We start from the raw sequence: 25,996 nt of genomic DNA, 5'->3' as shown, positions 1-25,996 counted from the left end.
ACGGCCTGGCGTGACAAACTGACATGTTTTAGTGAAAGAGTTCGCGCCCGTTATATGCTGCGTAATTTTAAAGGGTAAATTAAAAAATCGCAGTTAAACAACTTAATTTAATAACATTCCATTCCTTCATCATACATATTCCACTTTGATTCTTTGGTAACATTGTTATCACCAGAAATCAGCTTGGTACACCCTTTACGTGTAACCCTGGATTATCCACGGTACATCTCAGAGCACTAGCGTTTACCCTTACAGTAAAATAATCCTTCATTTGTACTCATTATACAAAACGGAATATTTACTGTCATAATATTAATTAAGAGCTTCGATATAAAAGTCGGTTGTACCAGCATCGAAATATCGGGACCTCGTAAATAATATGATAATACCAACTATTCCGTTTATAAAAATGTAAATAATCCTTCCTTTATACACATCTTATATAACGGGTTATTTACCATGATAATATTACATAAGAACTCCCAATATAACAGCCTTTTTTTGAGTGTCGAACCTCTTAAATGATGTTATCATACTAAATATCTCGTTTATACGATGTGTACAATTGTAAACAATCCTTCATTTATACACATTATACAATACGGGATATTTACCATGAAAATATTAAAGAGCTCCCGATATAATAGTCGTTTGTACCAGCATCGTAATATCAGGATCTCGTAAACAATATTATCATTGAACATATCTCGTTTATACAATGTGTACAATTGTAAACAATCCTTCATTTGTTCATATTCGTACTCGGAATCAATTAAACGCAAACTCGAAAGGAAACCTAAATGTTCTCACCTTGACGGTCGCGGAAGAACCAAAATGCTAATTGTCGGATTCACTTGGTGGTCATGTCTGGCCAGTAGTTGATGTAGTATCTATGCGTACTGCCTTCGAACAGTCTGTCCAGCCAGTTCTCCAATCCGTCCAACAGATTCTCTGGAAATCGAGTTACTTATATTAAAAAAAGCAAAGTGTAAGGTCTAAACAAAATTAACCCCTGGAGAAAGGGATAAAAGATAATGAAAGTATGTGTATTTTTTAACTAATATTACGGGCACATAGCTTATTAGTACAGGCGGGTCGGGCGCGTCGTCCCCGGAGGAGGAGTCGGGGTCGGTGTCGGCACTGTCGTCGGAGGGTGGGTCCGTACCTTGTAGCAGCACGGGCGGGTCGGGCGCGTCGTCCCCGGAGGAGGAGTCGGGGTCGGTGTCGGCACTGTCGTCGGAGGGTGGGTCCGTACCTTGTAGCAGCACGGGCGGGTCGGGCGCGTCGTCCCCGGAGGAGGAGTCGGGGTCGGTGTCGGCACTGTCGTCGGAGGGTGGGTCCGTACCTTGTAGCAGCACGGGCGGGTCGGGCGCGTCGTCCCCGGAGGAGGAGTCGGGGTCGGTGTCGGCACTGTCGTCGGAGGGTGGGTCCGTACCTTGTAGCAGCACGGGCGGGTCGGGCGCGTCGTCCCCGGAGGAGGAGTCGGGGTCGGTGTCGGCACTGTCGTCGGAGGGTGGGTCCGTACCTTGTAGCAGCACGGGCGGGTCGGGCGCGTCGTCCCCGGAGGAGGAGTCGGGGTCGGTGGTGAACCCGATGAAGGCGCCCGCCTCCGGGTCGGCCGCCGCGCCGCCCAGCGACCGCCGCATGCGCGACATGCGCTAATAACATATTTATTTTATAATCGATATTGTACCAGATATTATATTAGTAACATTGCATACATATATATGTAATGTGAATGAATATTGATACCTTGTGCGGTTTAGCACACTCCGGGTGCTTGGCGTGGTAGATACAGAAGTACTTGCGGTGCGGGTTGAGCGCTAGTACTGTGCCGACGGCGTTGCGCGCGTTGACCCGCAGCTCGCCGCCACCCAGCGACAGCTGCAGCACGCGCTGGAACCAGCCCACGTTGCGCTCCGCCACCAGGTACGCGAACACCAGTGTCTTGTTCCTACACAACAACTCATACAACAACAACCTTTACAATCCATACATAGCTGCTTTTACAATTATTTTGAACTGTAATGTCGTCATTTACTTTGAATTAAAAGTAATTTATATAAAATTTTGTCTTTGGTCGGAATCGCTTATTAACAGTTTTAATGATATTTAAATATATACTATCATAGCAGGGTCTACAGATAATATATGTACAGGACCATTTATGTATTAATATAAAAGAACTCACTTGCGATAAGGCCACACAATTTTATGGAATTTCGAGAGCAGCTGCACTCGACTCTGCATATCCACGAGGAGTACGATCGTACGGCAACCGGGCTTCAGTAACCTATGGTGAATTAAACAAATACATCATGTAATTTTTTCTATGTAAAAGTTCTGAAAACATATTATGTTTATCTGAATAGAAATTACTTTGATTTTTATTAAGATATATCGCTACAACATATACATACCTAACAAGTCCGTTATATTTCTCAGCGCGCAATTCGTGCAGCCGCAGCTCTGACTGCGGCTCGTTGTTATTTTTCTTCGCGTTTCCGTTTTGCTTCTTCCTTTCATCTTTTTGACGTTGCACAGACTCTTCTTCTACTCGTCTGTTGATTAAAAAATATTAGATATTCAGAAAAAATATATTTTCTCAATGTATCCATGTTTTCTTAAAGTTGTATTGTCATGTTTTCTTAATGCTGATAAGTTTTTGAATTTATGGATTTTCTTTATTAACAACTCAACATTTACTATACTGCACTTATAAATACACCAATAAAATTTATTGAAGACCACACTCGCAAATATAAATGTTCTTATTGTGCAGGAATAGAATCGGCTTTAAAAAAACCCTTCCGCTGAAAAAATCCTACCTATATAGGACATGATGTTAAAAGGGATGATTTATAGACGTTCATATTATGTACTAAGCGTAAGAGATGTGAGGTTCGCACCGCACTCACATGAGGTAGCCGGCGGTGAGCACGAGCGCGACGGTGGCGGAGATGGCGGAGAGCGCGTGGTGTCCGCGGAGTACTCACATGAGGTACGCCATGAGGTAGCCGGCGGCGAGCACGAGCGCGACGGTGGCGAGCACGGAGGCGGCGGAGATGGCGGAGAGCGCGTGGTGTCCGCGGAGTACTCACATGAGGTACGCCATGAGGTAGCCGGCGGCGAGCACGAGCGCGACGGTGGCGAGCACGGAGGCGGCGGAGATGGCGGAGAGCGCGTGGTGTCCGCGGAGTACTCACATGAGGTACGCCATGAGGTAGCCGGCGGCGAGCACGAGCGCGACGGTGGCGAGCACGGAGGCGGCGGAGATGGCGGAGAGCGCGTGGTGTCCGCGGAGTACTCACATGAGGTACGCCATGAGGTAGCCGGCGGCGAGCACGAGCGCGACGGTGGCGAGCACGGAGGCGGCGGAGATGGCGGAGAGCGCGTGGTGTCCGCGGAGTACTCACATGAGGTACGCCATGAGGTAGCCGGCGGCGAGCACGAGCGCGACGGTGGCGAGCACGGAGGCGGCGGAGATGGCGGAGAGCGCGTGGTGTCCGCGGAGTACTCACATGAGGTACGCCATGAGGTAGCCGGCGGCGAGCACGAGCGCGACGGTGGCGAGCACGGAGGCGGCGGAGATGGCGGAGAGCGCGTGGTGTCCGCGGAGTACTCACATGAGGTACGCCATGAGGTAGCCGGCGGCGAGCACGAGCGCGACGGTGGCGAGCACGGAGGCGGCGGAGATGGCGGAGAGCGCGTGGTGTCCGCGGAGTACTCACATGAGGTACGCCATGAGGTAGCCGGCGGCGAGCACGAGCGCGACGGTGGCGAGCACGGAGGCGGCGGAGATGGCGGAGAGCGCGTGGTGTCCGCGGAGTACTCACATGAGGTACGCCATGAGGTAGCCGGCGGCGAGCACGAGCGCGACGGTGGCGAGCACGGAGGCGGCGGAGATGGCGGAGAGCGCGTGGTGTCCGCGGAGTACTCACATGAGGTACGCCATGAGGTAGCCGGCGGCGAGCACGAGCGCGACGGTGGCGAGCACGGAGGCGGCGGAGATGGCGGAGAGCGCGTGGTGTCCGCGGAGTACTCACATGAGGTACGCCATGAGGTAGCCGGCGGCGAGCACGAGCGCGACGGTGGCGAGCACGGAGGCGGCGGAGATGGCGGAGAGCGCGTGGTGTCCGCGGAGTACTCACATGAGGTACGCCATGAGGTAGCCGGCGGCGAGCACGAGCGCGACGGTGGCGAGCACGGAGGCGGCGGAGATGGCGGAGAGCGCGTGGTGTCCGCGGAGTACTCACATGAGGTACGCCATGAGGTAGCCGGCGGCGAGCACGAGCGCGACGGTGGCGAGCACGGAGGCGGCGGAGATGGCGGAGAGCGCGTGGTGTCCGCGGAGTACTCACATGAGGTACGCCATGAGGTAGCCGGCGGCGAGCACGAGCGCGACGGTGGCGAGCACGGAGGCGGCGGAGATGGCGGAGAGCGCGTGGTGTCCGCGGAGTACTCACATGAGGTACGCCATGAGGTAGCCGGCGGCGAGCACGAGCGCGACGGTGGCGAGCACGGAGGCGGCGGAGATGGCGGAGAGCGCGTGGTGTCCGCGGAGTACTCACATGAGGTACGCCATGAGGTAGCCGGCGGCGAGCACGAGCGCGACGGTGGCGAGCACGGAGGCGGCGGAGATGGCGGAGAGCGCGTGGTGTCCGCGGAGTACTCACATGAGGTACGCCATGAGGTAGCCGGCGGCGAGCACGAGCGCGACGGTGGCGAGCACGGAGGCGGCGGAGATGGCGGAGAGCGCGTGGTGTCCGCGGAGTACTCACATGAGGTACGCCATGAGGTAGCCGGCGGCGAGCACGAGCGCGACGGTGGCGAGCACGGAGGCGGCGGAGATGGCGGAGAGCGCGTGGTGTCCGCGGAGTACTCACATGAGGTACGCCATGAGGTAGCCGGCGGCGAGCACGAGCGCGACGGTGGCGAGCACGGAGGCGGCGGAGATGGCGGAGAGCGCGTGGTGTCCGCGGAGTACTCACATGAGGTACGCCATGAGGTAGCCGGCGGCGAGCACGAGCGCGACGGTGGCGAGCACGGAGGCGGCGGAGATGGCGGAGAGCGCGTGGTGTCCGCGGAGTACTCACATGAGGTACGCCATGAGGTAGCCGGCGGCGAGCACGAGCGCGACGGTGGCGAGCACGGAGGCGGCGGAGATGGCGGAGAGCGCGTGGTGTCCGCGGAGTACTCACATGAGGTACGCCATGAGGTAGCCGGCGGCGAGCACGAGCGCGACGGTGGCGAGCACGGAGGCGGCGGAGATGGCGGAGAGCGCGTGGTGTCCGCGGAGTACTCACATGAGGTACGCCATGAGGTAGCCGGCGGCGAGCACGAGCGCGACGGTGGCGAGCACGGAGGCGGCGGAGATGGCGGAGAGCGCGTGGTGTCCGCGGAGTACTCACATGAGGTACGCCATGAGGTAGCCGGCGGCGAGCACGAGCGCGACGGTGGCGAGCACGGAGGCGGCGGAGATGGCGGAGAGCGCGTGGTGTCCGCGGAGTACTCACATGAGGTACGCCATGAGGTAGCCGGCGGCGAGCACGAGCGCGACGGTGGCGAGCACGGAGGCGGCGGAGATGGCGGAGAGCGCGTGGTGTCCGCGGAGTACTCACATGAGGTACGCCATGAGGTAGCCGGCGGCGAGCACGAGCGCGACGGTGGCGAGCACGGAGGCGGCGGAGATGGCGGAGAGCGCGTGGTGTCCGCGGAGTACTCACATGAGGTACGCCATGAGGTAGCCGGCGGCGAGCACGAGCGCGACGGTGGCGAGCACGGAGGCGGCGGAGATGGCGGAGAGCGCGTGGTGTCCGCGGAGTACTCACATGAGGTACGCCATGAGGTAGCCGGCGGCGAGCACGAGCGCGACGGTGGCGAGCACGGAGGCGGCGGAGATGGCGGAGAGCGCGTGGTGTCCGCGGAGTACTCACATGAGGTACGCCATGAGGTAGCCGGCGGCGAGCACGAGCGCGACGGTGGCGAGCACGGAGGCGGCGGAGATGGCGGAGAGCGCGTGGTGTCCGCGGAGTACTCACATGAGGTACGCCATGAGGTAGCCGGCGGCGAGCACGAGCGCGACGGTGGCGAGCACGGAGGCGGCGGAGATGGCGGAGAGCGCGTGGTGTCCGCGGAGTACTCACATGAGGTACGCCATGAGGTAGCCGGCGGCGAGCACGAGCGCGACGGTGGCGAGCACGGAGGCGGCGGAGATGGCGGAGAGCGCGTGGTGTCCGCGGAGTACTCACATGAGGTACGCCATGAGGTAGCCGGCGGCGAGCACGAGCGCGACGGTGGCGAGCACGGAGGCGGCGGAGATGGCGGAGAGCGCGTGGTGTCCGCGGAGTACTCACATGAGGTACGCCATGAGGTAGCCGGCGGCGAGCACGAGCGCGACGGTGGCGAGCACGGAGGCGGCGGAGATGGCGGAGAGCGCGTGGTGTCCGCGGAGTACTCACATGAGGTACGCCATGAGGTAGCCGGCGGCGAGCACGAGCGCGACGGTGGCGAGCACGGAGGCGGCGGAGATGGCGGAGAGCGCGTGGTGTCCGCGGAGTACTCACATGAGGTACGCCATGAGGTAGCCGGCGGCGAGCACGAGCGCGACGGTGGCGAGCACGGAGGCGGCGGAGATGGCGGAGAGCGCGTGGTGTCCGCGGAGGGCTGCGAGCGCGCGCTCGGCCCACTCGGCCGCGCGGCCCAGCGCCGCCCACACCGGCCCGCGCACGCTCTCGTCCACCAGCTCCTGTATGGTTACCACACTTTCCAAGATTATACATCAGTCGAGCTACTCCTGACACTATTTGCAATCAAACGACATTGATATATGCTATTTTGCACGTATGGACGCATTGATACATGTGTTTAGAGCATGCTCTTATCCATCAGTTTCTGTCGCGGTACTACACTTCCTAGCTTAAACATCAGCCGAGCTGCCTGCCCGACTCTATTTGCAGTAGACATTGATACACAATTTTATCAATGTATTCAGTTTGGTCCTAATGAAAAATCAAATTCTACATTTCTAAAATGATCGCTTTTTTTTTACTACATACAATCAAACAAAGATCTAAATTTCAACATGAATATTTTATAGGACAAGCAAAATAAATCATAAAATAACGATGTTCTATTCGCAAATTCTGTACACATAAATTTCGAAAAAATCAAATTCCTAAAAATGGTCGCTGTTGCATTTTATATGTCATAAAGTATAAAATAAACTGACCTGCACGTAAGTCTCGTAGGCGAGCACCTCTGTGGACCTGAGCAGCCGCCGGACGAGCCGGTCGAGGGCCTCCTTGGTGTGGTTGAGCCGCTGCTGGTAGTCGAGGCGGCCGCCGGTCGGCCAGGTCTCGTTCAGCCACTCGTACTGTATGCGGGTCGCCTCGCGCCGCCAGATTATCACGATGCGATGTTCCATCTCGGACACGTCGCTGCCTGCAAATTAAATTATTTATTCACTACTTTTAATTAACCACATATCCTTTGCTTTTTGTTGGCTTGTACAGCTATAAAATGATATCTATTTGCGATTGGAAGTAGCCTAATCTGATATATAAAATTCTCGTGTCACTATGTATATTCAGTAGGTCTGAGAATAGGTTTACAATTAATTTTTATACCCCTAAATGTTAAGAGTGGCTCACCCTTTACGGCTTCACCGGATGATAGGGGGCGAGTGCAGACGGCACTCCGCAGAAGGAGCGACTGAAGATCAACTCCTGCCTGACGGATACGACTTTTGTCTGAAGCACCGATAGAAGCTCGAACCTCGGCTCAAGCCGTCGTAATTTCGATCCCCATAAACGGGGGATTGATATCGTATGTTATAGAACAACAGTATTACTTTTTTCTTTTTCACACATCTCGAACATTCTGTGGCGTCACCAATTTAGTATATAGTTTACAAAACCGTAACAAATGGTTGACGGTAAGCCCATTTACGCTAATGTAATATTTTTTTAATCTGTCGTGTGAAATATGTAGACGCACACAAACACACACAAGTGAGTACTCATAGTGAGTGTATTCATAATCATATACTGTAATTATCACCGTAGATTTTATTTTTTATAAAGATTACTTATTCATTTTTCTCTAAATCTATATGATTTTGTCTGAGGCTGGGCGCAAGTAGATACAATACAGAAAATTTTAAACTAATGCAGTTGTTTATGACCTACAAATGTTACTGTTATTGTTATGCGTTACAATAAATCCTTTAATTTATACAAACCGGATCCATTAGCGAGCGCGCGCACGAAGCCGGGCTGCTTATGAGCGTACACGTAGGCGTAGTGCAGCCGCTCGGGCGCAGCTCGAGCCAGCCGCCGTAGCTCAGCACGGGAGGCACCGGCACCGTCCGCACCGGCACCAGTGGTACACACCAGCACGCAGCACAGACGACGCCGAGGCGCCCGCCATTCAACAGGGCACACCGCGTCCAGCATGCTCTGTGTACAATAATACAGCCTTGCCAATAAACAGTATCTATATAACGAAAGATGTTGTGCTTAGGGACCATAGGTATTTTTTATACTTATTTAGTATACATTATTTATATTATTAACCGGGTCTTAACTAGAATAGAATACTTAGATTTTTCAAACAATCATACTCATGAATACAAACGTTTGCACCGTGCGAGGAATCGAACCCGCGACCATCGGAAGTAAAGTGGTGTGCTGCTAGATTAGCACTCCGCTTTACTACTATAGACCTACTATACTATATACTATAGACACCATGTGACACCGTTGTCCCACCCACACGAGCACGAGCGCGACAAGGAGGGAATGGAGTGTTCACATTTTAGTTCTATCAATAACTAATTCCTTATATATTTATTAAACACTATATGTTATGTATGTTTCAAAAAATAATTTTGACAACTTTCTATGTTATAAGAAATATTTATCAATGAATATTTCAGATTTTAATTCAGGGAGGGGAGTATGTATCATTAATATTAAGTAAATAGTACTATACATATGTAAAACATCTTTAACAAACCTGCGAGGAGAGTCTAGGCAACGTCAACATCTGGTTTGCCTCGATCAGCTGATGCAGAGTCTGTGTGGGAATTTCTGTGGTGCTGACTGTGGCTGCAGGTTCCTCACTGTCTTCCTTCAGCAGTACCATTGTGTCCACCTGCCGCTGCACCTTATACCGCGCGGTGACGTTCTGTGTATCACGTGCTGTCATATCAACGAAACTGAAAACAAGGAATTTTTATCTGAATTAATAATTTAACTTATCTATGGAACTTAAAGCAAGGAAATTTTATGTATACTAATATTATAAAGTGGTCTAACAGACCACCAGCCAAAAGGCTATGGTAACCATTTACCACCAGATGGACCTTATGCTTGATTGTCACCATTGTAGAAAAAAAGAGGTAAAATTTATGAGCTTAAATATTCTAGGTAATCTCCAGTACTATTACTCCGTTTCTGAAAATAGTTTTCGTCTTGGATAGCACATTTATCGAGAATAGATATAAGCTATATTCGCACTACTACTAACAGGAGCAGAGCAGACGAAGTAACGCGGGTCAGCTAAATTTTGACATACAAAAATATATGACTATATTTTTCAAATCAGTCCAATTATGGAAGCCTATAGAATGCAAACATAAACAATCAAAATTTCCTCTTTATAATATTAGTATAGCTTTATAAAAAAATGTAATGAAATAAAAGAATGTAATTGGTGGTTTGTATTCACACACGTAAAAGGGCTACACGCAAGTTTCTTGCTCGTTCTTCTTGTGATGAGACAGCTTTCCGAACGAGCGGTAGATTAAAAAAAAATGTAATGACTATTCAAAAGTGCTTCAATGTAAGTTTATTTGAATAAATGATTTTCTATTCTAATGTATAGGCCATACCTGACTTGTCTGGTGACTATAATATATTATTTAGTTTGGGACTATAAATCATCAGAATTTTCTTACCCAAAAGCAACTCTATCTCTATAGTGGAATGCCGTGATAAGGTACCGCAGTCGTATAGTCTGCCGATCCTCGAATATCAGCGCCTTCACCTTGTTGTCCTCAAAATCAGTGACAAATGACTCCACATTACCATTGTTTATATTCTGTACCAGTTTGTATGGGAACTTCCATCGCACGAATTCTGTAACAATGAATATTAATTATTATAACATTACTATTATACTATAATTACACTTAGATTGTGGAATTAACTACCTGCCGAGGTTTTCTCACGAGACATGGGGATGGGTGGGATGGTATAGCATGGGATTTTCCTAGGGTATATTAAGGTTTCTTAAGAGTCGGCAACGCGCACGGGCGCACACCCCTGATGTTTCAGGCCCATCTGATGGTAACCGTTTACCATCAGATGGGCCGTATGCTTGTGTGCCACCTACGTGGTATAAAAAAAAACGTAGCAATTACGTTATTATTTATTTATTATATTCGTTGCTTGCATAAACTTGTGACCGGTTTTTGAGTTTAGTAAAAATATCTTGTTTGGTTTTCAATACTAGCTGTACCCGCGACTTTGTCCGCGTGGAATTTCAAGTCCCGTCAAAATCGGTCCAAATATTTCAGAGATTAGCCGGAACAAACAGTCAGACAAAAATTGTAAAAAATGGTTATTTCAATATTACAAACAGACACTCCAATTTGATTTACATGTATAGATGTATAGATTCATACGCAATTAACAAAAATATGTAAATAATTAATTAAAAAATACACATATATAATAGTTACTTCGCTTTTACAACATTAGTAAGTATTAAAATACATATAGATCTGACCTAGTATCTTGGGCAGCGAGGTGAGCGCGTCCCTGTAGAGGTAGACGTGTCGGTCGAGCACGAGCGCGAGGCACGGCACGGCCGGCAGCCGCAGGCGGCGCGCCAGCCCCGCCTCGTGCGCGGCGTGCACGGTGGCCAGCGTCGCCCCCAGCGGACGCAGCGCCGCCACCAGCCGCCGCCACGCCGCCGCGCCGCGCACGCACTCCAGGCACCAGTCCGTGTAGAACAGCACCAGCGCCGGCGTGCGCACGCTCTTCTCCATTATGTTGTTCTCGAAGTGGCTGCGACGTTACAAGCACGTCATCATTTTTTATTACTTACCCCCAAGGGTTCTCAAATATGTCTTAGTTTGTCTCTACCCCCACCGTGCCCTGCTCACGCACTCTATGTACCGATTTGTGTAGAACAACACCGGCACCGGCGTGCGCACGGCCTGGAGAAAATCCATTATGTTGTTCTCGAAATGGCTGCGACGAATCACCCGATTAGGAACTTTCTATCTCTCAAACACATAATATTTTTTTACCATTACCCCCAAAATGGTGCAGGGCTCTCAAACATGTCTTAATTCATCACTACCCCCACCGCGTGCACGTGCACTCTAGACACTCCGTATAGAACAACACCAGTGCTGGCGAGCGTGCTCCATTATGTTGTTCTCGAAGTGGCTGCGACTATGACACACGATTATGACCTTTCTACCTCTCAAACATGTCATCATTTAATACTACCCCACCGTGCCCCGCACGTGCACGCATGGAGAAGATCCATTATTTTATTCTCGAAGTAGCTGTGATGGTACACTTTACATAGTATAAAATATAGTCGCCGCCACTGTCTGATAGCTTATATCTTTTAAATTACGCAACGGAGTTTAATGCAGTTTCCAGTAATAAATAGAGTGATTCAAGAGGAAGGTTAATGAAATTGGACAAAAACATTTGTATTCATAAGTATTATTGTTACAAAAAAAATACTTTAGTATTTATGTCAGTTGTCTAGTATCCATAACACAAGCTCTGCTCAGCTTGGGACTATATGATGCTGTGTGAATTTTTCTGGTTTATTATTATTACTACTTGTAGCAACAAAATTTATATTTTTGATCACAATTAATATGGCGATTTAGTAATTTACACAAAGTTGCAGTTACCACTAGTTAGCTATAAATTTTTAATCTGAATTCAATTACATCAACTTACTTTGAGAGGTCCCTTCACCCTTCACCCAATCTAATTCAAACCGGATCGAAATTACGACGACTTGTACCGAGATACGAGCCCCTAGCAGTGCCATCAGTCTAGGGTCTTATCTGTCAGTTGAAAGTTAACCTTCAGCCGTTCCATAAGTCCTTCCGCGCGTTTGGAATGTAATCTGCACTCGCTCCCTATTGTCGTGTAGTGCTTTAAAGGCCAGCTATGGCTAACAGTATTAGAGTAGTCCCAAAAAAAACCTATTCAGTACTTACCGAGCGGTAACAGACAGCTTATGAAATAATGTGATGTCTTGGTCTTGAGTTCGAAAATGTGTGCCGAAGAATTCTTCAAATGGGTCATTGCTGAAACGTGAAACAAATATTTGAGAACTACAGCCAACAAATACAGTGATTGCAGGTTTATTAAAACATTTATTTAGAATACTGACTAATATTGAGAAGAATGTTGGATATTTTGATTCACATATTTAAATATGAATCATCCTTTTAAATTACTTTTTAAATACAGTTCTAAACTTAAATATATACAAAGTGAGCAAAGGTGGACTTATCTCTAAGAGAGATCTCTACCAGTCAACCCAACAATGTGGCATAGCTAGTATTGAGTAGGTAACACCTGTGCAATTAAAACTATTATGTTAAAATCTCCAAAAGATGAAAAAATAAAATATTTAAAATTCAACATATTAAATAAAGTTCGAATTATATTATAATTATAATAAAATATACAATAATAAATAAAATAAACATTAATAAAAGTTATATATATATATATATATATAAATATATATATACATACATATACAATTACTATAGATATCTACATATATTACACAAAATACAAATAATAAAATACATGATGAAACTAATCATACTAAGGTCGATAAATAGTACGATTTCAACCTTTTCTTAAAACAACCGATTGATGGACTTTCCTGTATCTGTACTGGTAGTTTGTTCCATAACCGAGCAGCGCGAAATGAAAAGGAATTTCCTAAGAATTGTGACTTGCCAAGTGGAAGTTTTAACATTTTGGAGTGGTTTTGGCAAAGACGTCTCGGTCTAGTAGGAGGGGGCAACAATTGAAAGCGGGATTTAAGGTAAGCAGGAGCATTGGGATTATTAAGGATGTTATAGAGCATGGTCAGGATGTGCATATTATGTCGAAGGCGGATTGGGAGCCACTTTAAACGAGCGCGAAATTCAGAGACGTGATCGTATTTACGTAAACTGAAAATAAATCTGATGGCTAAATTTTGTAAGCGCTCGAGTTTATTGAGGAGCTCCTCAGTCACGTCTAAGAAACAAACGTCAGCATAATCAAGAATGGGAAGTAAAATGGATTGTGCGAGCATAATTTTGGTACTGAAAGGAAGAAAATATTGAAGTCGTTTGAGAGAGTGATATGAATAATGCATCCGTTTACTGATTTCATTAACATGAGGTGTCCAAGACATTGTGCCATCTAAGATAAGCCCTAAGTTTTTAACTTTGTCAGTATACACTAACTGAACACCCTCATATACAAGTGCGGGTATAGTAGACCAATCCAACCGGCTCCTCAGTCTACTGCTACCAACAATCATAACTTGGGATTTGGCAGGATTTACAACAAGACCGAAAGACCTAGCCCATGCTTGTATTGCCGAGAGATCACAGTTCAAATCTGCAACTGTTTGTGCCACCTCCGACAATGTAAAGTGACGGTATAATTGCAAGTCATCTGCATACAGATGGAATGGAGAAGTAATGATACGAGATATATTGTTAATAAACACTGAAAATAGTAATGGAGAGAGAACACCGCCTTGAGGTACACCAGCAGTTAAAGTAATCCAGTCTGAGGAACCCTCGCTAGTTTTTACACACTGCTGGCGACCGAAAAGAAAAGAAGAGAACCATTCTATAACAGAAGCAGAAATGTTAATAGCACGGAGAGCACCAAGAAGGATGTCAAAATCTACAGAATTGAATGCGCTGCTGAAATCTAGCAGAATTATAGCAGTCAACTTGGTGTCCTCCATAGCCTGCCTTATATCCTCAGTAATATTAAGAAGTGCCCCAGTAGTGCTATGGGAGGGACGAAAGCCAGACTGGAAGGGACATAACAGGTTATTAGAAGAGAGAAACATGTAAAGTTGACTATGAACAACGGATTCGAGAACTTTGGAGAGCAAGGGAAGTATGGAAATGGGTCGAAATTGGGAGAAACAAGTAGGGTTTGACGTTTTAGGGAGAGGTATAACATAAGCCCTCCTCCACTGTGATGGAAAGACATTTTGCTGCAGAGAAAAATTAACAATGTGAGTGAGTACACGCAAAATATCTTCCAACACAGTAAGAATCATCTTAAGGCTAATGTCGTCGCTACCGATAGCTTTAGTGGATAGGGAAAGGATACACTTTCTAACAGCATCTTCTGATACCGTACTGAAAGTAAAGGAAGGACAATTCTGTGGGAGAAGGTTAGAAAGAATGGAAAGGGAATTGGCTTTAGTGGAATTGCTAAGAGTAACAGGAGTAGAGGAAAAATGTATGTTTAGCGCATTGAGATCGAGACCACTCAGCGAAGAGTCGGAGGCCTTGCCCACTCCTAGCGACTGGAGAAACTTCCAAATTTGAGGCTGTCTAAGGTTTTGTATAGTATTATGGATATATCGGCGTTTAGCATCCCTACACATTCTGTTGCAGACGTTGCGTAGCTTTTTATACAATTCAAAGTTAACCTGTGATCTCTCGTGCTTGTACTGACTTTTAGCTCTGTCACGTTTGGCCATGGTTCTCCGAATAATAGGAGTAAGCCAAGGAGCAGGAGCGTGTTTAACGCGGACTGGACGCACTGGTGCATGGATGTCAAAAATTTTAATGATCTCTTTGTTAAATGTTTCAACCATGCAATCGATATTATCAGCTAGCAGTAAGGGAGACCAGTCAATATTCCTCATATCCTCTCTCAAACGATCTAGATCTATATGCCGAAAATCGCGAAGTAATAAAACCTTACCCTTATTCTTCGGAGGGCGCATGTTAAATGATAGATAAATTAAATCGTGTTGAGAAAAGGGAGAACACATTTGACCATGAGATATAACTTTGTCGGGTTGTGAAACAAGAATTAAGTCAATAAGGGAAGGTCTACAGTTATGGAAGTAATGTGTGGGTTTAAGCATAGGCAATACCTGGAGATTAAGGCCAGAAGCCAGACCCATGAGGTTATCAGTCCTATAGTCATTTTTTAAGATACATGTATTTAAGTCACCCATTAGAATGACATGATCAAAACGTGGAATTAAGTCTTCCAGAGTATTCTCTAATGCACAAAAATAGTCAATTTTGTCATTAGGACTATACAAAACACCCAGTAAGAGTTTTTTATGATGTAATGTTATAGAAAGAAATAAATATTCAATGGAGGCAGTGAGCTGAGAGTGTGATGCACTCACCGATTCCGCCGAAATTTGGCTACGTAGATAAATCGCTACACCGCCACCCCTATAAGTGGTACGGTCATTTCGATAAAGTTTATACCCAGGAATAGAGCAACAGGTGGAAGGAAGGGATGGTTTAAGCCAAGTTTCAGAGACAAGAATACAGTCGACTATGCCGGCGCTGAAAGACGTGAGAAGATCAGTATGATGAGCTAATAAACTCTGAGCATTAATATGCACTAGGGAAAGATGTTTGGAACGATAAGCAAAGGTTGTTCGTAGTTTGTCATCAAGAGGAGCACAATCAGATAAAGAAGAATTATGGCTCGAGGCAGTGTCGAAATCGTCTGAGGATGAGCAAGAAAAGTAATCATCATGTATGGACATAATAATATAAAGACACGTAAAATAAATACAAATAATAAACAAATAATATGTAAATAAATATTAAAATTAATAAAATACCAATAATATAACCAATTAAAAAAAAAACACTAACAAAAAAAAATATATAGCTGAATGCATTAACTGCTTAGGTTGACTTGACGAGATTCATTATGGAACACTTACTTACAAATTAAACACTAGCAATATATTCACAATAACAATAGTAAATCGTATAATAAATTAAAAAAAAAAAATAAAAACTAAAGGTACCTAAAAAAGAAAATACAAAAATAAAGACTACTTCATTATAATGTCAAAGTTAAGTAACACGAGCCATAAAAAAAAAAAAAAAAACAAAATTGGTTGAGACTTGACAATGACGGAACCGAACGCAATATTGACACATTGACACAAACTGATTGAAATTTGACAACAACGCACAGATTACGTTTATTGTTTATGTCGTGACGTTTAGTAACACTTAAAATTTAATAAATTATATACCCTAAATTATACTATTATAATATACCTTATTTATATATTAAGTCTGTAATCTAAAGAAAGCAAGATCTTTGTGTACCCCAAATAAGACTAATTATAAAACTTGACAATAAACCAACCAAATCAAAGAGTATCACATAAAATATATCGCACCAATAAATATGCCGGATATTCAGATATTTTTAGGATGCTGTGAGATAACAACTTTCAATTCTGCCATGGAAGTTATCTTCTTGCGGTCTTTAGTAGGAAGAAGAATGACAATATAACCGTCAGCAGACCAACATTTCTTCAAGCCGAAGTGATTACGTGCCGCAACAAAAACACATTGCCTAGATTTTGTAAGGAACTCAGATATGGATATTTTTGAGCCCTTTAATATGGTTTTGGCATTCCATATGGTCGATCGACATTGCATTGTGGTGAACCTCACAAGAATAGGTCGAGCAGATTCCTTTTTAGCCCCCAATCGGTGACAGGATTCTATGGCTTCCGGCTCAATACTGTTCAACTTCATTTTGACGCGTAATATCTCCAAAAGTTTTTTAGAAGTTTCCTCTCCAGAAGTCTCTTGAACCCCATGGAAAAGTAATACCTTTCTGCGTGTGTGGGTATCAAAACGGTCCTGTGCAAGTTGTAGAATCTCCACCTGTGACTTGATTAAGCCGAAACACTTCCAGACTAATGCCTTGAATGAAGCATAGTCGGCAGATAGGCCTTTTACTGTGGTACCTGAAGATACGGGAGCTGGTTGCTGCATGCCCTTTTCGAACTCCTCCATTCGGCTGCTAAACATTGACGACAGATCCTCCATATTTTTCAAAAGTTGCTCAGCAGTGGTATCCATTGCAGTAAGTGGTGAAAATTTAGTGAGAGAGTGTGTAAAAATAGTCAACCAAATGCAGATCAGATAAAATTTAATACATAAGATTATATGTATATTTATAAACAATTAAAAACTAGAGCACAACAATATAGGACTTTCTTTATCCGTGTCTACCCACCGAAATACCTAAAATTTACTTGTAATATAAACAGATAGAAATTTGAAATAATTGCAGCAAACAATTGTTATGCTTCACAAGTTTATATATTTGTACATGTTGTAATACTTCCATAACCTGTGACATAGACTTATAATGGTATCAATGGTAACACTGTCTATTTATGTCACAAACAACATAAAAATATCACCCTTTTGTATTTAACATTCACATTAACAAGGATATATAGATAATATGTCTTTATTTTGAGATTTATCATCAATGAGTGTGTTCTAAAAGTTTGTTATTTATAATACTGTTGATCTTAATGAGCATCTGTCATTGCACTTAGTATATAATTTAGTACAAAAAGTGTAGAATCATTTGGTAAGTACCATATTGGTACCTGGTAGGATTAATGGATTGCCTCAGTACCTAAATAAGGACCTACAAGCAAGAAAAAATATTGAATGATTTTTTAACTAATTATTGCTGCTATGAAGTAAAAATCTCTTATTATAATCAAAGCTTGTAACATCATAGTAGTAAGACACTATACCCTATAGTAAAAGAATACTCATAATAGTAACATTATTGTTTTTTATGACATTAAAACTGTTTTTTGTTGTCTAGGGTAGGTAAATTAATGTTGATTTGTAGATAACATATTTATATAGATACATTACATCCATAAACATTCTTAAAAATGTTAATTATATACTTTAATAATGCAGAAATTATAGTAGCCCTGCAATGAACAACCCAATGCAATTCTTTTCCACCACAGCAGATCAATATGATAAATAAAAAGTTGATTGGATATAATTAAATTATGCAAAGTGGTGGCAATTAAAAAAATACAAAACACAAGATTATTATCAAACTTTCAACTCACCATTCTTTAGCTAGCTGCTTGTAAGCTTTCCGTATCTCAGGCAGGGAGGCTTTGCTGTGTATACCTAAAATTTTGTATGGGTCACCTATTTTCTGGGCAATGAGCACCGGGCAGAGCATCACTGCTAGCATTACCCATAGCCATCGGCCTTTCCAACCCTTGTAATTCCATTGCATATTAGTAAACTGTCTATAAACCTCCTAGCTAGCGAATAACCGCACTATTCATAGAACTATCATTACGGAGTCTTGGACTTGCCAACAAAACAATGAGTAATTAATACAAAATACTCAAAAACCTTTAACAGTAATTGGTCTTAAAATAGAACTTGAATATAATTGGTCCAAGAACTCAGAATCAGAATAGAGTCGAGAAAAATCATAAGAAAACTAGGGAATCCACAATCTCGAGAATGTCAATTTTTTTCCTTTTTTATTAATATGTTAAAGGCTCTGGATTCCATCTCTTTTTCGGAGCAATGTTGCCAACCTGAAAATAGGTGTACATGTCAATGCTGTCAGCCAAACTGTCAAATTTCGTGACAGAAACATTCTGTATAAGTAATCTGTGATATTGAGTGACATTGACAGCCAATTAAATAAACCAAGTACAAATTTCTAAGGAATTTTATTTATTTTTCGCAGTGCTTAGACATTGTTACGGAAGTTAAATTAATAAATTTTAAAAAGTTGCGAACCGTATTAATTTTTACTACAATACGTTGAATACTATTATTTGTGAGTATTAATATAATAAGTGCGTATTGCTAATATTTATTTACTGCAAGTTTTCGCCCGTGACATGACATCAAAGTGTACTCGAGTAGGGTGACGATTACTTACGTGGTATTGATGTGGATAATTTTTTTAACTTTAAATAAATTGACAATATATTTTTTACATACTTTTTACTATTATTATACTATTAGTCTCTATAATCAACATCATCATCATCATCACTATTAGTCTATTAGATTTAGAGCTGTGTCTTATTACAAAAAATCTGTTAAAACTCGGACGAAACGTGGTCTAAATGGTCGTGGTTTAAACCATTCCTAATGTTAATACTTGGAATAAACCTAACATTATTACGAATCCAGATCTGAGGACTACTTAGTACTACAGTTAAATCGTTCATTATGTATTCCATACAGAAATCAGTCACTCATGTCTGTCAACGTACAATTACGTTCCATTTTACCATAAAACTGAAAAGATCAAAAATAATATTAGTTCAAAGAAAAATGTATAAACTAAAAATAAATTTTCTATTTATCTAGTCTTCATTATAACTATTTCATTAATATATAATATTTATTAATGTACTATTAGTAAATAAATTACAAGTAGGAGTCTATACGGAACTATTTTTATTGGATCGTTCGAATGGTGACTATTTTCAAATGAGTGAAAAAATAACAAATAACGTCTTTTATATATTTTTACCGTAAAATTTGCAGTTAAATATTTTTAGTTAATATATTTTTAATTTAGTTAAAATATTTTTCCAAAAACTACAACTTACAATAGAATTTTTAAAATGGAGTTTGTATTTTTGCATTTAGACCACTGTTAAACTAGGGGCATCGCAGGTCTAACTTTAGACCATAGACGAATCACGATTTAGAGATAAACTTCATTTTGTAATAAGGAATACATTAGTGAATGGTTTATTACTAGTGCTAAACCAGGTTTATCTTTTTGTAATAAGGCAGTGTTTATAATAAAGATAAATAATTGCGATTTGATTACTATAGAAACTAGTTTAAAAAATACTTTATTAAATACTAGATAAATATTACGGTATAACGAACAGATTTCTAAGAAGAAACTTCTATTTTTTTATTTTACTAAATACATGATATATATCAACTGGTTAAATATTATTTAAATTACTTGTATATTTTTGTACTAATAAGTAAAAAGAGAAATGGCGAGAAACTGTTCCGTACGTATTTAATTACAATATAGGATCGCTTTACATAATTAACCATTGACGAGTACGCCAACAATTTCTTGTTCATATGTTTACTACGGATATTAACCCTGGGGTGAAATTAATACTGTCGTCAAATCATGACTCGAAGTTTATTATGTGGTTTTGAGTGTGTAAGAATCCCCCACACTTGATCTGTCTTCGTCCAGCTGGTGGACAGTTTTCGTACATCCCACATGTAAAAAAGATGCAAATATTAGTAACAATATAAGAATATATTACCTAATGGTAAATAATATAACTAACTAACTATTTATTTTCTACTATTTTGTACGCTATGTTACCTATACAGTTAAACATAATCTGTCAACTTTTCAATAAACATTTCATGCCTGTTCAGGTAATGTAGTGTTTAAGTACATATTGCCCCAAATTGAAAGTCAAAATCGTCTATTTATATAGTGCATTTTCCCTTCATTCGACAGTTGGATGAAAATAATTTTTGAGCCATTGTTCCGACATTGGTATCGTAACCATGTTCCAAAAGCCGTGCGAAAAACGCATGAGAAGGTCAAACACGTTAAGTTTTATTCTGCCAAAAGAAACCCAAAGGCAGTCCCTTTTAGTTTCCTACTTTACGGACTCATACTGTAATTATTTACTCTACTATAATAACATGCGAAACATTAAATACAATAGATATTCCTTACGTAATACTTTACGATATCTGATATTATAAATCACGATTAGTCACTATGTATTATCTACCATATTATCGTACTTAAAAATACTTGTCATTATACGTTGGAGAACTGTATGAATCGTTTCTATTTTATCGCAATTATTAAATGGTTGTTATGTCAGTTAATTAGATAATATGTAGTTTTTAATGCCTTTACAGTTTCAAAGATTAGTTAATTGTATTAACACGTATTTTCACTTACAGACTGTTTATCTATTAGATATTATTCGCTGCATCATGCTATTCTTGAGTTATATCAGTGTATCGCGTCGTCTGTTTATCTAATATGAAAAATAAACGACGTACTTAGGATGACAGTCTAATGTATTATACCTATACACTTTCGATTTTAAGAATACGACACATAAATTTTCATATAGTATAATTTGACACCTGAATGGTCAAGGTAATTTATTGGTTCGAAATCCTTAGTACACATATATTAATTTTGCCGAAACGGTTTATAGAAGTGTTTAAAGCTAGACATATAAGTGAAGTTTGGTGCTAAACTCTCTGCGTACACCTTAAAGGATGTACGTGAAGATATGACAGGAATTGTACTCGTAACACTACGAAATTACTATTCATTGACCAGAACAGCGGCTGACGTTAGTGTTTAGAACGTGACGCGCATGTTCAATTTAAAACCTATTTGCTTTAATAAAGCGACGATTGTTTTACTCGTATCTTTCTGATTATAGACCACATACGTCAACACGTGTTTTATATTCCGTAAATAAATAATTATAGGAAAGGAAATTATACTAATTTAACATAAGTACTCGATACCCATACGATATTTGGGGGAGGCCTGTGTCCAGCAGTGGACGTCTTCCGGGCTGAGATGACTCGATGTGCAATCCTTACGGAGAAATTGCAATTGCAAATCACATCAAATTTTTATTAAATCAGTGGTATCATTTAAATGAAACAACACACTTAGTATTTCTTGTTGTGATCTCCTTAGTTTGGTTTGTTAGTTATGTGAGGTTACGTGCAAGCTGTTAGGTCGACCTCTCTTGTTATGGTTTCATCTTTGATGATAAAGATAACAAACAAGAAATACTCATCGTACATTGGTCGTCAGGATATACGAATAGCGCTCGCGGGGTCTGAATACCGTCGTCATCTACAAGAAATACTTGGAACTTATTAAAAACAGTTTGAACTCCAATTAAATTGTTAATATCATTCATGTGCAGTATATACCTTGTATTATTATCATCCTTGTTGCCTCATTGGCATTCAAAGATAAAGAACATAGGCATGTTTGTGTAGTTATCAGTTCCTTTTGGTTTTTACATAAATGTTATTTTTGACATCCTCTTCAACTCATTTTCCTCATTGCTGAGCGTTTTAACAGATCCGCGGAATCACTGTCTCTGATTACCTCTATCTGTATCGGTCTTTTGAGGACGGACCATATTGTGAGGGTACGTCCTCTATAAGATTTGCCATCCATCCTGTATAGTATAAAATCTTATCAGTTTTATATTTCCTCTTGTTCCTCAAATCGTCGACTCTTTACATTACTTTTAAATTCTTCAGCTTATCTGATTAACATCATTATTATCTATTATAAATATATCTTTCCTTGAGGTACTTTTACTACATTAAATTCTATTCTAAATCAAATTAATAATGTTCATGTATTTTTGTTTTATATAGCGTAGATAGGACATCTATACACAATGGAGGTACTTGCGGATATACTACAACCATATAAAGAACTAGTGGGGAATATAGCGGCTATAGTAACTATAGGGCAAATGTTCTCCGGCACGTTCATGTGCTGGGATATTTATAAACAAGGCAATACAAGCGGAATACCCAGTACACCTTTCCTGGGTGGATTAGTTATGTAAGTTTTGCAAAGAAATTCTTTTTGTGCGTTTAATTTAATCCAAGAAGAAATGTTCATTTTTTAGAGAAATTACTAGTAACGTGACTCAGATCTTCAAATAATAAAGTACTTCTATTGCTGACACAATAGGGATGGTATACTAGATTCTTTTGAAAATATAGATTTCATAAAATTGAAAATATGGAAAATATATTACGTAACACTATAAAATTCTAGATATAAACTGACGTATTCTGAAAAAATGTACAAACTCTATTATTCATGATGTTCAGCATTATAATTTCAACATATAATAATAAATAAACATAAAAAAATATACGCAAAATCTACTGTTATAATGATATTGTTTTCTTAATGCTACTTAATATAATAAACATATTTTCTTGCAGGGGTATAATCAATTTAAAGTATGGTTATATACTACGTGATGATACTATGATACAAGTGAATTTGTTTGGTTTAGCCCTCAATATTATATATGTATTGGTATATTTCACATATACACAAGAAAAAGTAAAAACATGGGCTCAAATGGGAATAACAGGAGCAATATCTGCGGCATTATTGGGTTACGCTGAAATGGAAGACCCGAAATTAGTTGAACACAGATTGGGAATCATCATCACCGCTTTTATGTTCCTTTTAATCGCTTCACCTTTGTTCGGTCTGGTAAGTAGGTATTAGCAGATAATGGCCTAAATATTGTTTCAAAACTAGACGATTAACTTAAAGTAAATTTTGCGCAAATATTACAGAATGATGTTCATATTTTGAAGTGTTTCTGACAATGTTTATAGTCACGCTTAATAGGCAGAACTAATTTAATTAAAATATCCTTCTTTTACTTCTATCTATACATATTTATTATAATTAGAGAAGAAATCTGCTGCAAGAATATATTATATCGTCCGTAGCACAACTTTGCGCTACCATTCTTGAGACCCATGACGTCGCATAATACTCGTAACATTCGTAAAACATTATGAAATAAAAGTGGCGTGAAGTGTGAACTATTTCATTTCTTTTGTAATGTTTGTTACTAATATTATCTTATATTGTTAATATTTTTTTGAAACTGTAGAATTATTCTACAGAAATTTTCTTAATAATGTAGTCTCTATTTTTATAAAAGAATAAATATCCTATATGTTTATTCCTAAAGCCAAACAAACAAATTTCAGAATGAGATAATCAAGAACAAGAGCACGGAAGGTTTGCCATTCCCGATGATATTGTCTGGATCAGTGGTGACGTTCATGTGGCTGTTGTATGGAATTATATTAAGGAATCAGTTCCTAGTTGTAAGTACATTATAATCTCAGATCTGCATTGATTTCGCTAACACATATACTAGTTAATTATTAACTCTTAATTAGGGAGTATAATGCCTAATTGGCTATCAAATTTCAAATCAAACTACCTATATAAATAATATTCGTTAAAAAAATAGTGAATTGCTAGAAAGATCATTTTTGAAGGTGTGTCAAAGCGAAAGAGTGTGACAAAAAAATCATTGTTTTAGTAGTGGCATGCTTATTTTTTTGTACCTACTTATTACTGTGTACGATTACGTGACTACAGTTGTACTTGATATTTTATTTTATTGTAAAAAACGTATTAACAGTTAATATTTCCCCATATTTTATATTTCTTAGAATATATCATATAATATATTGTGCAGTTCCAATTGATAAAATTCGATAATTTTATCATCTCCAGCGATATGTAGTGTAAGTATATAAAGGTTGATTAGCAATAATCTAATCACTGTAGTACAGACTTCCGCGTATGTATATCTGATCACATTTATAGATCATAACATCTTTTGCATACTATGAGTTAATGATTGCATCCAATTGTAGCAAACGCAAGCACTGAATTATCGAATGAAGGCTGGTAAACTATAATACAGATGTTCATATGCGAGTCAGCGATTGTTCAAAATGAGCCTTTTTATTGTTATACCATTACGATGGCAAACAAGCATACGGCCCATCTGATAGTAATAGGACGGCTGAAACACCAGGACTGTTATTATGCACACGTTACTAAACCTTAAGACACCCTTTTTGAAAGGCCTCATGCTGTAGTCTTTACAGAAAATCTCCGCAGGTAGTTTATTCAACTATTTGGCCATTTCTCAATGCTATACTATCGTAATTTATTGGTATGGTTATATTATATATATATATATGAATTAATTCTATTGAATTTACTTGTAACCTTAATTTTTTTTTACAGATACAAAATGTAGTGGCACTGGTGTTGTGCTCAATTCAATTATCGCTGTTTGTGATATACCCCTCAAAACCAAAGGGCCAAGAGAATGCCAAACGTAAAGCGAAGAAAATTGACTAGAAATTAGTATTAAGTAAAACAAAGCACGCAGCAGATGCCTATACTTAGGAGTAGTTGTAAATTAATAGATCAAAGATGTAATTGATTGTGTTCCTTGCATTGACTCGTAAAGATGAACTGCACATTGACTGTAATCGCTTGAATAATTAATACTGTTCGGTAATATAACGAGTCACAACCTCTACTAGCTTATATACTACACGCTACCGTGGATAGTGGTTTAAAATAGTACATCCATTGGTAGACAGTTCGGTTCTCGAAATACAAACATGTGTACTGATATGTACAAGTTTCTGTAAAGAGTATACTTGGATATTATATATTGGACTTGAATATATTTTAAATATATTTATAAAAGTGTATTGAACTGTTTCTATCAGTTCTTTGAAATCTAATTTTGGGACTTGAAAATACTATGTGATATCCCCAGGGTTATTTAATTGACATGATTGTATTGAATTAATGTATGCTCGACCGGAAGACTGTGGTATATACAACTTAATAGTGATTAATGTATATATATTATATACATAAATATAATAAATTAATTAACTACAAAACATTGGATTATATGGTCACCCTACACATAATAAGATAAAATATCACTCACTGTTTCTTATTTAATAATATTAAAAAAAAATTACAAAGTGCTCGGAAAATTACAGTTACCACCTAAGTGATACTAGTTGTGATATAATATTTAGGTTACATTCAGAATACTTAATCCTTTAAAAATCGAGAGCTAAAGGCCTCGTATGAACACCAAAAATATTTTTCTTCCAATTTTTTTATAATTTTGTTGAACAGGTACTGTCTATTTCTTCCATTTTTTTAGAATTTTGTGATCAACATGTCTGGTAGTTATTGTGTGTAATAATTGTATAAATATTATT

The 25,996-nt window shown here is 41.1% G+C and overlaps 2 protein-coding genes across 2 annotated transcripts; one reads left to right on the top strand and one right to left on the bottom strand.

The window, feature by feature from the left end:
• Positions 1–641: 641 nt before the first annotated feature.
• LOC131854661 (uncharacterized) lies at positions 642–18,380 on the bottom strand. The gene is given in 31 exon segments (XM_059205793.1): positions 642–951; positions 1,526–1,658; positions 1,753–1,954; positions 2,192–2,293; positions 2,421–2,561; positions 3,417–3,516; positions 3,572–3,726; positions 3,815–3,980; positions 4,018–4,146; positions 4,202–4,356; positions 4,445–4,610; positions 4,648–4,776; positions 4,832–4,986; positions 5,075–5,240; positions 5,278–5,406; positions 5,462–5,616; positions 5,705–5,870; positions 5,908–6,036; positions 6,092–6,246; positions 6,335–6,500; positions 6,538–6,748; positions 7,232–7,443; positions 8,243–8,459; positions 9,019–9,220; positions 9,962–10,142; positions 10,795–11,075; positions 12,263–12,379; positions 13,520–14,103; positions 14,737–14,978; positions 16,636–17,114; positions 18,205–18,380. Coding segments are annotated over 31 exon segments (5,802 nt in total). The 3' UTR covers positions 642–850.
• Positions 18,381–22,528: 4,148 nt separating this feature from the next.
• Positions 22,529–25,420, top strand: LOC131854644 (sugar transporter SWEET1). Its single transcript, XM_059205774.1, has 4 exons — positions 22,529–22,742; positions 23,135–23,414; positions 23,927–24,046; positions 24,987–25,420. Exons 1-4 carry the CDS (start codon positions 22,573–22,575, stop codon positions 25,101–25,103), a joined length of 687 nt encoding a protein of 228 aa, XP_059061757.1. The 5' UTR covers positions 22,529–22,572; the 3' UTR covers positions 25,104–25,420.
• Positions 25,421–25,996: the final 576 nt, after the last annotated feature.

Source organism: Achroia grisella, unplaced genomic scaffold (assembly GCF_030625045.1).
Source record: "Achroia grisella isolate CSIRO2021 unplaced genomic scaffold, CSIRO_AGI_Agris_v1 utg1241, whole genome shotgun sequence".
Lineage (NCBI taxonomy): Eukaryota > Metazoa > Arthropoda > Insecta > Lepidoptera > Pyralidae > Achroia > Achroia grisella.
Note: the sequence above shows the minus strand (reverse complement) of the source record. Positions and strands in the feature narration are given on the sequence as shown.